Raw genomic sequence first — 15159 nt, forward strand, 5'->3', positions numbered from 1 at the left:
CCACCAAATGCATCCGATGAAGTGAGCTGTAGCTCACGAAAGCTTATGCTCTAATAAATTTGTTAGTCTCTAAGGTGCCACAAGTACTCCTTTTCTTTTTGCGAATACAGACTAACACGGCTGCTACTCTGAAACCTGTTATTATTATTCTGTCTATGGTGTGAATGCCTAACAGTAGTATTAACAATTATATTACAGCTTTCAAAACTGAACACACCAGCCCAGAACAGTGCTTGGTAAACTTCTTGTGAGTATATTAAAACACAGAGGTTTAGTGCTGTTTTTGTTTTCTGTTTTATAGACTTTCTGAGAATGTACTATAAAAGTGGGATTGTCACTGCTGTTGGTTGTTTATACTTTTTTGGCATGTAATCCTATGAACTGACTTGGTCAAAATATTAAAAACAAAATCAGCTGAACCAAGGACAGTGTACCAAAGCCAAATAAATATAATACTCTGGGATGCAGAAATTTCTAACGATCTGCTGGAAAATGAAGGAATGAAAAATAGCCAGTAAAAGTCCCCCTGAAGGGGAAAATGTCAATGGCATGCCAACATTTGCAAAACTTTTCCATGGGTAATTCTCTAAATAAGGTATGGCCTAACAAAGAGGAAAATCAGTTTATTTCAAAATTTGTGTTAAAAATCCCATGTTCTTCTGCAGAGACTCTTGTTTGTCACGTGCTAGCCTGGATCAAAGTTTCACAGGAAACTTTTTTAAATACTCTCAGAAATGAGCTCTCTATCAGAAACACTAAGGTGCTTAATTATGACTGGATTAGCAGGAGCTACAATTGTAATAAATCATAGGGAGATATTTCTAAAACATCTTATCTAGGCAAAGGTTTCTATTTTTTGTGGTGCTATTTACAGATGATTAATCTCAAAAATAGATTTGTAACTAAAGAAAGATGCATCATATTTCATTTGCTCAGAGTTGAAAATCTTGACTGGCCAGCTGCCCACTCAGCTAGATATTTATCCCAGCAGTTTACAAATGGATGGAGTAGTTTAGCCCATCTTATTTTTGGTCACTATCCTTGGCATCAATGTAAAGAGGGATTTATGTTCAGAAAAGAAAAAAAACGAAAACCTAGGGCGGTGTCTTTTCACTCTTATTCACACAGGTAATCTGAATCTACAACTCTGATTTACCAGAGTAGTTCCATTGAAGTCAGGTGGGGCTGCTTGTGTGAATATGGCTTTCGGGATTGGGGCCACAAATTTGCAATCCTTGTGCTTTTTGTATGTTCCTAATATTTTATCTCAAAGCGAGTACATTGCTGTATGAGCAATACCTACTTACCTGGTGAAGTGCCTGTTAGAGTTTACATGATTATCAAATATTGCTGCATTGGTAAGTTTTTTATCATGCAATATTATCTAAATAAAGTTAAATTAATGAAATGTATACTACTTTATGCCTTCATTTCCTTTTGCCTTGGCAGTTGCAGCTCTGATTTCTGTAGCTCCCCCAAATCTCAGCTTTTCAAACTCAAACATGCACAGAATGATGCTGGCTGCTTTCTCACATGTTACAAAACCAGACAAATCTCCCAGGACCTCAGACAACTCCATTGTTTCTCATTCATATAAGGATGCGATTAAAGGTGAACAATTAAAATAGTCCCACCATCTGAGAAACAAATGGATCCACTGTGTTCCGGAATTCTTTTCGGAATGATACTGTCCAACTGTTGGACCATGGCATTGCTGGCCTTTGTGATGCACTCCTACTCAGATGCACCTTTCCACTGTATCATCATCTTTTTTCAGCCTAGACAAAAATGGCAAGCAGCAGATGAAGTGACAAGATGAGTCTAAAGTATTGGAAAAAGTCTTCTGACTTCAATTGTGGCACGTTGTCTCTTATGTCTTTGTGCTGTGGTGGAGACATCTGAAAAGGTAGACAAGTGTAAATGATCAGAATGGATTCAGACTGCCTTCACTTGGAAAAAGAATCCAATGCTCTCCTTTATGATGTTGCTTCCACAGAGCCCCTGTGGCCATGGGATCTTTTTGAGTGGTCAGTACCACTTAGTGGGCATATTTATTTCACTCGGAGTCCTAATCCATAGATGCAAGATAACTGCTTTAAAATTAATCCAGGAAAGACGGAGGTGATGCTGGTAGGTTAGGTATGTTGAAGCCCCTTGAGGAATTAATGGGCATGTCAGCCCTTAGTCTTTGTGGTTTGCAGTCTTGGGGTCTTAATTCGATCCATCACTACTCCTAAGGTCCCAGAGCACCTTCTAAACATCAGCTGACCTGGAGTTTGCGATCCTTACATGCAATGCTGTCTGCTTGTGAGTATTCAGTACTTGTGATTACTCGGCTTCAGCTAGTGCAGAGTGCCTTGCAGTTTAAGCAGACCAGGTTGGTAATTGAATGCCCTGTGTTCTGCATTGCCATCCATTTGTCTTTGGGTGGAATTTAAGTTGTTGGTAATTATTTATAAAGCCCTAAATGGCCTGGGAATGGGCTATTGCAGAAACATTTTCCCCCTGTGTACCTTGTTGTGGAAGTTGCAGTTGGCTGGAATGTTCCTGCTGTCTGCTCCTCGGAGTTTGACCTCTTGGGTGTGTAGCGGGGAATTCTTGGTAGAGAGCTCTCAGCTCTGGAATGCCTTTCCTCAGGCTGTCTGCCAAAGCATGAATCTCGCAGCATTCAGGATGTGGTGCAAGGTTTATTTGTTGAATCTTGTTTTTTAGTAACTGGAAAGTCGTCACAGAGTGCTGAGTGTGGGACATACTCAGCATACAATTTTGTAGCCAAATTGTCCATGGTTTGATTTTTTATATCTTTTTTTCATGGCCATCAATAAAATCTAGCCACACACACACACACACCATCAAAACTGTTCTCTTCAGTTTTAAAACTATCTATAGATTTGGTGTAACCTAACTCTGATAATCACCCCTGTTTGTGACCTTGTGAAAGTCATTTAACTTCTCTGTGCGTTAGCTTCCCATCTGTAAAAGGAGGGCAGTAAATACCTACTTTACCGGAGAGTTGAGATGGTTAATATTTGACTCATTAATATTGCATACATTGCAAATGTGCCTCATATATTACCTGAGTGAAGCTGAAAAATGATACCAGTGTAAATTATTACAGTCATTTCTTTCTACTCCTCTCCCCATTCCATCTGCTTGCACAGTGCCCCTCTTTCCTGTGGCTTTCTCTTCACTGCCAAAATGTGTATTTGTACCTTGGGGTAACTAAAGTGTGTGAGTTATCCCAAGGTAAACACAAGATAAAACTTCTAGGCAAGATCAGCACTAAACCTCATTTACCTCTCTGTAAAACTACAGTGCCTTGTCTTCTGTGTGTTTTTTACCCTGTGATAGTTCATGCGTTAGTTACTCTGAGGTAAAAAAATTCTGATTTTTTTTTTTTTAGCAGCAAAAACAAGGCCTATGTCTCTAAACACACCTATGAAAACCTCTGGAATTCCAGCCATCTGGAATAGCCACACTGCATCTGTCTGCTTTATTGATTCTGCATCTCATTTGAAATCTCAGCTGAAAACATCTGTTTTCTTCCTTCCCCGTATGTCTTAGCTTCTCTCCCCATCAGCTAATATTTATTATTTACATCTGAAACCGCATTATTTAACTCTGGGGAAACATTTTGGGGTGCAGTTTGTATGAAAGATGCTATATATGGTAAAGTTAAATTGGTATTTCAAAGACATTTGGAGCAGATACTGGGCCTGATATTTTTAGTTTGTGTTTGGTGATGGCATCCAGAGCAAAAGTGTGTTTTCTGGGATTCATGTGATTGGAAGTGCAAACACTTTTTAGACATCGCCAGTCACTTCCTTTACAAGTTTGACCTATAAACACAAGTAGTTACAGCAGGCATCTTGTCAAATTTTCTTAGTACTGTAAGATCCTTTTGTAATCAGAAAACAGCTGTACAATACTCTTGTGAAACATGTTGCAGGTTAAACAAATTTCTCTCTTTTCTCTTCCAGAATTAAGTGACCATTTAAAAATGACAACTTCATGGAGTGACAGACTCCAGAATGCAGCAGATCTTCCTGCGAACATGGATGGGCATGCTCTGAAAAAGTACCGTCGGGAAGCCTATCACCGGTATGTTGTTCATGTAATATAAACTGTGCCCATATTTTGTAGGATTAGGGAAATAAAATGTAAAACAAATTTTTGATTGCATCTTGCTCACTGGTAGAAACTTGAAAATGACTTCCCCCTACCTATTCAGGAGTTATTTACTGAGTACCTATAGACTGCTCAGTGGTATACAACATATAAGTCAACATGATATCTACCTGCAAGAATTTACAGATTAGACAGTTGAGCTACATGTGGTAAACCCTCAGTGGAAAGATTAATCACAGGCCAAATTTTGCAATGGAAACTATCATTCATTTTTTTCAAGTTGATAAATACCCAATAGCAAAAATGTCATAGTAATTGTTCCAATTCTTCCATATTTTTCCAGTGCAAAGTGGGAAAGCATAGACACTATTTAGACAGTGAAGGTTATAAATATAAGTATGGGGGAAGTGAAATACAAAAACAGAGGTTATTTTAGTATTACATCTTATAATATTAGTATCCGTATTACAGTAACACTTAGAAGCCCAAACCCAGATCAGGTAGACACATTGTGGTAGACACTGTACAAACATAGTAAGAGACAGCCTCTGCCCCGATGAGTTTATACTCTAACTAAACAAGACAGTGAAATAAAGGAAATATTATCCCCATTTTACAGATGGGGAACTGAGGCACAGAGAGATTAGGTGACTTTCCCAAGATCACACTGGACGTCTGGAAGAGTTAAGAATTGAATCCTGATCTCCTGAGGCCCAGTTCAGTTCCTGGACCTCAAGATCATCCTTCCTTTCTAGAGGAAGATGCGTTTTGTGTGCTAATAAAAGACTTAACTGGATAGCTGTAAAATTATAGGTATTTTTGAAAAATGTAATGACTGACACATTTTGTTGTCTGAGGGAGGTATGTGTAAAAGTTTTAACTGTAATTTTAATAGGTAATGTAATTATATTATCGTATTCAAAGAGGCTATATGTACCCCTTTTGCACAACTGAAATCAGTTGTTTTTTAAAATTCTAGTAGAAGGATCAGAATTTGAAAATAAAACAAATGTTGTGACAGTGTCTTGGAGGAAGATTTAGATCTGATAAAGGAAATGCAAATACCAAGTTTCCCAATTCATATTTTACACCCGAATGTCATATTTCACTTCATGTAGGGTGTTACTTCCTAGAAGTTGTTTTACAGGTTATACATCTTTGATTCTCTAAATGGAGGAAAATACCTTACTATGCTATGATAGGCAAAGTTGTGCTAGGTGAGACATGTAAAGGCAAAATCATGAAGCCCAAGGTGAATTTCTGAAACTTCGCATTTTACTATTAAATATATTTTGGTGTCTGGCTGAGTTGGAGGCAGGGGCGGCCCATCCATATAGGCGAACTAGGCAGTCGCCTAGGGTGCCAAATAAAATGGGGCACCAAATTCGAGGAAAAACATCAAATAAAAAAAAATGAAAAATGAAAAAAATACAAATAAAATAACGAAGATGTCATTATTTCAATTCCGGTGTGCGTACGGAGGGAATATGAATTATAATACATTTCTCTACATTTCTGAGAATTTATTAATATGTCAAATCTTTTATTTACTGCAAAAATAAATATTTTAGTGAATATGTAGGGTCAAGATGACCCACTCAGCAATTTTCATAAGCAATAACTCAGCCACAATGAAACACATCCGCCAACGGCAAGAGCTACAATGCTAGTGACACCTAACTTGAATATACATCAAGATCACATAGCTGGAAATTCATGTAGAGCAGAGATATCGCGAGTTGATACATGTCAAACGGTCATTTTAACACACATCACAGGTAGATGGTTAAGAATTGAGTGAATACTGTGGAAAATTGTGTTTCTTGGTGCCAAAGAATAATGTCTTTCAGCATTATAAATCCAAAATGTGAGTATCTTTAAGCGTTATTAAACCTTAGCGTTATTATTGGGCTGTATAACCGTGAACTTTTCTTTGTTATAACAGGTTCACATATAATAAATAAGGTCGATAAAAGAAAGTAACAGCGTTAATGCTTTATAGGCTACGAAAGTGATGATGTCACACTCCAAGTGGGTAACTGTGAGGAAGGGGATTACTTTCCAAACAACCAGTGTCGGGTTATAACGTCGAAAAAGGTCATTTTGTTTCAGAGTAAATGCTGTAACTAGTTGTTTTAATAGGTTAGTTGAGTGTATGTTACAAATCATTGAACCTCTAAGCAGTGAAAAGATGTGTTGGGATGGCTGCAATGTGGTTTATATTGCCAACCATGTGGTGGGATTGTCAGCCATCCTTAACGCTATAATGCTTGCAGTCGGGAGCACAGTACATAACAATATTCAAATACCCCATGGCAGAAAGAGGAAAAAGAAAACTCTCGGGAGCTGAGTATCGTAAATGAAAGGCTGAGAAGGAAAAGGACCAAGCAAAACAGCAGGGATCCGTCCTGAAATATGTCCTCTTTAATCCAAATAAAGATGGAAGCAGTTCACAGCATCCAGATGAAGGAATTTTAGGTGGAGAGGAGGTTAGCTCACATTTGCATGGAAGCAGTTTGGAAATCAAGATGAAGGTATATTACTTCAAGATGAGGGTAGCTCACAGCCACAAAAAAACTGTTTGGAAACTCAAAATGATGGAAACTTACTTTTAGATGAAGGCAGCTTACAGCATCAGACTGATATGGAAGTGGAGAAAATTTATTGACCTTCAGAGAGACATGCAGAAATTGAAGTAAATGAAGTAGAAGGAAGAAAGGATGAGGAAGTTACAAACAAGTTACAATATGGGGACCCAGCTTCATGGCCCAGATGTGATGACTGTGCAGCAAATTCTCGTAGAACATGGACCCGAACAAGTTCATGAATTTTTCTTCCCTAAGGATGGAAATAAAAGAAAATTCTCTGCTCAGTATTACAAGAGGAAACTCATTAATGGGGAAGAAATTCATCTAAACTGGTTACAATATTCAGTGTCCAAGAACTCTGTGTTTTGCTTTTGCTGCAAGTTGTTTAAAAATCAAGCAATTGGTAAATCACCTACTGAAAATGGTTCGAAGGACTGGAAAAACATATCTTCAATTCTCTCTTGACATGAAAGTAGTACAGAACATTTGGAATGTTTTCAAAATTGGAAAGAACTTGAATTACGGTTGAAAAAAGAAAAACTATTGATGAAGAAAATTTGTGTGATCAAGGAAAAAGAAGAATATTAGCAACAAATATTAGAGCATCTGATTGCTTAAGTGAAAGTTCTCGGTGGGTAAAATTTAGTATTCCGCGGCCAAGGTAGAAATGAAAAATTATAGACTCCAGGTAATGGAAACTTTTTAAAATTTGTTGAATACCTACCTTTGTTTGATCCAGTCATGAAGGAGCATCTATGTAAAATAACTGATCATGAAACACAGGTTCATTACTTAGGAAAAAATATGCAAAATGAACTGATTCAAATCCTAGCAAATGCCATTAAAAAGAAAATTATAAAGGGAGGTATATGTAAAAGTTGTAACTGTAATTTGCCCATTCTGCAAAATGATTTTCAATAAAACTGGACTGTACACCAGATATGAGTCATGTTGAAAAAGATGATCATTTGTTTTGTGGATATGGAAAAGTCTGCAGATGAAGCTAATGTTGAAGTGCTCATAAAGGAACATTTTTTGGGTTTCATACCACTGAAGGAGACAACTGGAGCATTTATGACTGAAGCTATTCTACAAGAGCTTGAAACAATGTCATTATCTGTTGAAAACTTATGTGGCCAAGGCTATGATGATGGGAATAATATGAAGGGTAAAGACAATGGTGTGAAAGGGAGAATGATGGAAATCAATCCTAGGGCCTTTTTCGTTCCTTGCAGTGCGCATTCTCTGAATTTGGTTGTCAGTGATGCTGCTAGATGCTGTTTGGAGGCAAGCAGTTTCTTTGACCCAGTGCAACATGTTTGAGTTTTTCTCAGGCTCAAGACGCCGTTGGGAGATTCTGACTCGCCATGTGAATTCTCTAACTGTGAAACCACTTAGCCAGAAAAGATGGGAGAGTAACATTGATGCTTTGAAGCCTCTTTGCTATGAACCTGGAAACATTTATGATGCTTTATTTGAAATTTCTGACGATACTACCTTTACTGGATCATCTGGTAATACGGCACATTCAGATGCCGAAGCTCTTGCAAATGGCCTTTCCAAGTTCAAATTTGTGATTTCACTCATTTTGTGGTATAATATCCTTTTTGAGTTTAACCTCACTAGTAAGCAACTTCAGAAAAAGAACTTGAACATACATTCTGCTATTCAAAAACTGCAGCAAACTAAAAATATTCTGGAGGAATTCAGATGTGATGAAGTGTTCAAAAGAACACTGATAGATTCTCTCAAGCTTGCTGAAGAAATAGACTTTTCGACAGAATTTGAACCAGAGGCAGTTCACATTTGGCAAAAGAAACAGCAGTTTTCATATGAAGGACGAGACACACACCCGTTCAGAACCCAAAACAAAGGCTCAAAGTGAATTTCTGCTTCGCAGTCCTTGATACTGCTGTTCACTCGGTTGATGAAAGATTTCAACAGATGCAGCAGCTAGAGTCAGTATTTGGCTTTCTATATGATATCCACAGCTTGCAAAAGAAAACAGCAAAACAGATAAGAGAATTTTGTATAAAACTGGAGTCGGCATTGACTCATGAAAATTCAAAAGACATTGATGCTACAGATTTGTGTAGTGAGCTTCAGTGTTTTTCAGGACTACTTAAGAAACATCCACTCCTGAAGAAGTACTGAAGTTTGTGAAAATAAACTCGCAGACAATTTTCCAAACATTTTTATAGCTTTACGCATTCTTTTAACTTTGCCAGTTTCTGTAGCTAGTGGGGAACGTAGTTTCTCAAAGTTAAAATTGATAAAAACATATTTACGTTCAACAATGGTGCGAGAGAGACTCTTTGGACTTGCCACAATGTCAGTAGAGCATGAAATAGCTGGAAAACTGGATCTAAAAGAACTAGTGACAGAATTTTCAAAACTTAAAGCAAGAAAAGTCATGTTTTAAGAGAAGAGTGTTTTTTATTTGGAGTGTTTTGTAAATACAGGTTAAAGTTCATTGAAGAGTTTTCTTATTTCTTTCTATATTGAATGTGGTGGTAATGGCTGTTAAAGCAGGATAGCGTAATGGATGATTTTGGATTTGTAATAATAAAAATTATAATTAACATTTTTAATGCATTTTTATTTGAAATTGGACTGAAATATCATCTAGCTGTTTTGTACAAATCAGTTCTGAATATTTCTTGTCTCTGTTTTATCTGATCTCAGAAACATCGGACGGACAAACTGAATAATTAAGCCTCTGTTTTTAAAAAAAAAACGCTTAAAAACATTAGAAGGAAAAAAACAGGCAAAATGTTTCCCAGTTTATCAAAAACCTCAGCCTATATCTTCCCTTGGGGTTTGGGAAGGGGGGCGCCGACTGCATGATTTGCCTAGAGCGCCAGTTGCTGGCAGGCTAGTCTAGGGCCCCCCCAATCGGAGGCGTTACAATTTAGTTAGGACTCCCTGTGCAAGCTGGTAGGTCAAGGTGTGAGGGAGTGTCTTCTGGGGTGCCTATGGATAGTAGGAAATCACTATATCATAATCAAACTTCTAATAAATGTAACTAAATCATGATGGTGCAAATATAGCTCTAGGGTCTGGTGCTCCTTTTCACCAGGTTTATAGCTGCATAACTTCATGGGGTGAAATCCTGGCCCTGTTGAAGTCACTGGGAGTTTTGACATTGGCTTCAGTGGGGCCAGGATTTCACCCATTGACTTTACTGGAGTTATTCCTGGTTTAAATTTGAGTAAATGGGATCCATATCAGACCTGTATATTTTTCTGGTGGTTTGTTTGTACTGTATAAATGAAGTGTGTTTATCACAATTGTTTGCAGTGTTGTTGCCGCCATTGTTAGTTCCAGTTGTTGAAAATTATTTTAGCATTGAACCACTTTGCTTTTGACTCTTGAAAAACATCTGCACTATTAGCCATTTCCTAAAAGATAAATATCAAGAATAAAGTATGAATCCTTAAGTTTTTCATTCCTTTTTAAATGCATTGTACCAAATCTCACAATTTTATTGTGAATCTTGTGATATTTGGTGTTTGTTGTAAAGACCCAGTTGCTGGAGGGATGTGACTGTTGAGATACTATAAATATGACAAGCCTGCCAACCTGGAGCTCAGTATGAGTGGCTGGGTGAGATTCTGTGGCCTGCATTGTGCAGGTCGGACTAGATGATCAGAATGGTCCCTTCTGACCTTAGTATCGATGATAACTGATATTAAGTTCTGATACAGCATGAAGACTCCATATTGGGTTAAAAGTACATTCGTAAAAACGACAACAAAAAACTCTGGTTTCTTTACCTGTTATTAATTATACCTGATTTTATTAAATCTGAAAGAATGTTAAAAATCAAATTTGCATATTACCACTTACATTGTTTGTTTACTTCATGCATTTCATCCATCTTGGACAAAAGAAATAGACCAGGTAAACTTTCTGGTTCTCACGCACTAGGACAAAGCTACAATATTTGAGTTGCAAACATTCCAATTCAAACAAAATCATTGACGTAAAAATGCATTTTTTATTAATATTGGACTTTGTAAAAATTAGTTTTTAAAATTAAGCCTACATTTTCATTGTAACTTGAAGGTGTCCCTTTTAAATTATATCTTACCATGACATTTGGAATCAACTATTTCAGATGCTGCACTTTTTGGGTTATATCACTTTGGTTGATGGTTGCAATATTAACATTATTGACAGAAATTCCACTCTTGAGACTGGTTTAACTGGTGCAGTGTATATGACTCGGAGCCTGATTACTAGAAGATTGTGGGCCTAAATTCCACAGACAAGAATGCTCAAAAATCAAACTTCTATAGTGCCACCCAAAAGTTTGCTTAGTTATTAAATTGATTTGTACAGCTGTTCAAGGAATTACAATCCTCTGGATGATGTTACCACATAATTTTTACAGAGTACGCTGAGAAAAGCTTGAAAACATTAAACCCTAAAGGAAAATAAAAACCCTCAAAAACCTCTGAGTCTTAGCCAAAATATGAGGAATCTGCATGAAATGTTAGCTTTAGTTTCATAGATAGTTGTATCTAAGACATCAGGCACTTCCTCTTTCTCTGCACTCATAAAAGTCCACAAGAATAAAACAACAACATAAAGAACAATCAAAGCCAATAGTGGAGGGTAGACCGTGGCTTTTCATTTTCAGAATAAAGGGTTACTTCCTATGTGCAGCTTTAAATGGACCATCTTTTTTAGTGTTAATATCAATTACAAACCTTGTTATATGATGTTATTGGAGCCTGTTAATAAGCGGTGCCTTGAGATGAATTAACACAGAGACAGAATTACATCTAGCTTCTGACTGAAGTCATTGGTAAGAAGAAACTGCATTACTGTAAGCTAGTATTGGTACCATAAGTTTGAATGTGAAAATAAAATTGATGTGTCAATATCAGGAAGCTCTTCTTCAGTGTGTGCATGTTTAAGGCCTCCTCCCCTATCCAGTATTTGGTGACTTATCCGTGTTGAGGATAACCTCTAGGTCAGTCTCTCTGAAGGAGTACTATCATTTAGCATGATTGCAATTAGACAGGAACTAGATTGACTGACTATGAGCCACCAAATTGCCCTAGTGTCTTTTTTTTATTACACTTGGAGCGAACACTTCTGGATTACCACATATAGTTCTTGAGAGTTTTCAACAACGTCCACAACTAGCTGAAGTTGAATAATGGAAAAAATTGGGGTTTCATTCACTCTTGTCACTGACAGTTACCAAGAAACAGCAATCAGGTATTTGCTACTGTTTTATTTTATGTAATTTTGGCTGTGGTTTACCTGGGCAGTAAGACTAAGGTGATTCTTTCATTAGAAATAAGGATGTTGGGAGTTCAATATCTTTTGCCATTTTGAATCACATTGGGTTGTCATTTGGTTTGAAAGTTGTCAGCCAGGATATAGTTGGTTTATTTTAAGTTAGTGGTTAAGGCAGGGAACTGGCAGTCAAGATTTTCTGAATTCTACATCTCACCTCTGCCACTGACTTACAATATAATCTTAGACAAATCACTTCATTTTTCTTTGCCTCAGTTTACCTGTATAATATCTCACAGAAATCATACGAGTTAAGTCAGTGGTTCTCATCCTGTGGTCTGTGGACCGCTAGGGGTCTGCAAACTATATCTAAGATTTCCAAAGGGGTCCCCATCTCCATTCAAAAATTTTTAGGTATCCACAAATGAAAAAAGATTGAGAAACACTGAACTAAATAATTTATGCTGGTAACACGCTTTGAGATCCTCAGCCAGAAAGTACTATATCATAATAATAATATGACAAAACAGTGCAACTGCCAAATTAATAATAATAAAGAAACTCAATTTGAAAATGTTCCATGATGCCCAACTTTAATAGTTCCATGGAGCAGATGGATATTATTTTGGGATTGAATCCATATGTGAGCTGCTCAGCATCTTGCTGTCACTTGGGAAGAAAACCTGAACAATGGGAATAGAAATGGACAAAACTACAATCTTGACTCTGAATTCCTTTGAATTTCAGAGGAAAGAGTTTATATTAATATTTCTGGCTCTTAACCTTGCCCCGCTGTGACCTACCAGGGTTTGGATTCAAATGGGATCCAAATTTTCCAGTTTGCAACAACAGTCAGCCCTCTGAGATTTCAAACCCGGATATTGGAAATGTTGCGAGAACAGTTTGTGAGATTTTGGTGCTGTCCAGTTTGACTCTTTCATCAGCCTCATATCTGACCCCTTACCTCCACCTAAACCTGACCCAACTCCAAACACCATCTCCAGAAGGAATGATTAAAAACATGGAAACAGTTATAAAGACTTTGTTAGGTTGAAGATGAAGTAAAAACAAATTCTAATTTAACTGTGCCAAAAGAAAAAAGTTAAATGTAAGAAAATGTTACTTGATGTGTGGAGTGGTCAACACCTGCCAAAAGGGACAAGAGTGAGCAAAACCCAATACGACTCCACTGATTTCATGCTGCTGCTGTTGTACCCATGGTGGTCCCAGGATATTAGAGAGGCAAGATGGGTGAGGTAATATCTTTTATTGGACCAACTTCTGTTGTTGTGAGAGACAAGCTTTCAAGCTTATGCAGAGCTGAAGAAGAGCTCTGTGTAATCTTGAAAGCTTCTCTCTGTCACCAACAGAAGTTGGTCCAGTAAAGGATATTACCTCACGCACCTTGTCTCTCTCTGACGGTAATAGTTTTAAAGTTTTGCATTAACCCTTTTAAGGCAGGTGCCAAGGCATCCAGCATTCCAAAGAGAAGACAGGCTTGTGTCACATAAATGTTGTTTTCAGGGAACCTGCATATTTCCATGAAATATGTCTGACCTCAGTCACAGGTTAATTTAGTTTCACTGTGGCTTCTGGAGGTCACAGTTTTTGCTAAGACAGAATGCTATTTGGTAACTTCTGACAGCAGCATGCATCATTTCTATGTCTCCACCAGCTACAGTATACCGGGGGACTAGCTTTCCAGCAGTAAAAGCACATCAAGGTCACAAAAAGCAACGGTAGAGCAGGCACTAAGTTTATCAGTGTTGTCACCCTTTTTAAGCTAAGGAGGGGGAGGCTGTTAGACTTGATACATTGAAAAAGGCAAATCCATTCAGCTGCTGCTTGTCTCTTCTTAACTTTCCTTGCCACTTCTGCTGATCATTGAAGATATTTTCTATTTAAACTTTGAGGAAATTGAAATCTGGATCCAACTTTCTGGCTAGCCTCTTTTCTGGGATGGGTTGAGCCAAAACTAATTGCTACAGTCTTTCTTTAAAGTAGAAATATAAAATGTGCCCCCCTCCCACCACTCGCCACAAGTGTAATCCCAGTAAAAGGCACTACTTTAAATACACATTGCTTGAAAAGAATACCTATCCTTTACTTTGCTCATTTTCTGGCATGGTTTAAAAACAAGGTTATGCAAGTAGACTACCTCCCAGCCCCCACTGTGTTAATTCTCTTCTGTTGCTCCTAGGCATTGGAAGACATGCCAAGTTCCCTCCTCAGTTGTGCAATCCATGTATATTTCACTGGTCATGGTACAGGAATGCTGCATATGTTTATTTCATGAATGCTTCTGAGCTTTTGGTTAAACAAAATAAACAGGATTCTTCTTAGTTGTCTAAGCATTCCTTTTCTAGTGTAATGAGGCAAATTCTGAATTTCCTCTCTAGTAAGCAGAGCTTCTCTTCTATTATGATATGAGAATTTGTATTCAGACACGCTATTCACAAATCATTAATTACTTTCTTGCAAAATCAAGATCACCTCCTTTGTAATGGTATACAGCACAGCGAATTGCAGCTACGATGAAAGTCAGGTCATTGTAGATTCACCTTCGTGTACTGTGCTTCCTTTCCTCCTGTTATGCAGTGTATTTTTCTGTTATCCAGAGTAAATCTTAGAGCTTAAAAGGGAAACAAACAGTACGGTCACTGTGCTAAAGGATAGTTTACTATAACAAAACTTCAGGGTTTAATCATCGAAAGAGAGCTGGTTAAGGGTAAATTTGCCCCTTCTCTGTTTTCTGGCTAGCAATTTTTTCCTTTTGTTTTTTACAGCAGCCTCCAGCTCATTTTGAGCCCCCTTTTCTAAGCTAGGCAAGCTTTTCTCAGTCTGTTGCCTTAAACAATTATAGGCTTCAGTTTCTCCTCTGCTGTGGCTCATCTTTTAAATGCTTATAGCTCAGAAACCAAGTAGCTCAGATGGTGGTCTCTAGTTAAGTGCTGTTTCGGGACTTGCGTGGCCCTTATGTCTTTGTGCTCCGGCAGATGACCTACAGTTCTCAAGTGGATCAGGGCAATTAACTGATTCTGTACTGTCATCTAGTAGAAATAAACACTTTAATGTGTATAAAGAGGGGTTAAGTGAATTTAATTTTCTCTCCTTCCCCTTTCATGAGACCTCAATGTATCATCAGAAAAGGTGGCCTTAACTATTAGACCTTCCATCACATGTGCATTTG

General features: G+C 37.7%; 1 protein-coding gene across 5 annotated transcripts in view; it reads left to right on the forward strand.

The window, feature by feature from the left end:
* The window catches only part of NT5C2 (5'-nucleotidase, cytosolic II), an 84858-nt gene that overhangs the window by 18747 nt on the left and 50952 nt on the right, over positions 1 to 15159 (forward strand). For 4 of the 5 annotated variants that reach the window (XM_038409375.2, XM_043519878.1, XM_043519879.1 and 1 more), the window contains exon 2: positions 3981 to 4101. In XM_038409375.2, coding sequence (XP_038265303.1) covers positions 4001 to 4101 — 101 coding nt within the window. In that variant the 5' untranslated portion in view covers positions 3981 to 4000. Of the gene's footprint in view, positions 1 to 3980; positions 4102 to 15159 lie in introns of those variants that run through there. The other variant, XM_043519882.1, reaches the window with a different exon arrangement.

Source organism: Dermochelys coriacea, chromosome 7, assembly GCF_009764565.3.
Source record: "Dermochelys coriacea isolate rDerCor1 chromosome 7, rDerCor1.pri.v4, whole genome shotgun sequence".
NCBI lineage: Eukaryota > Metazoa > Chordata > Testudines > Dermochelyidae > Dermochelys > Dermochelys coriacea.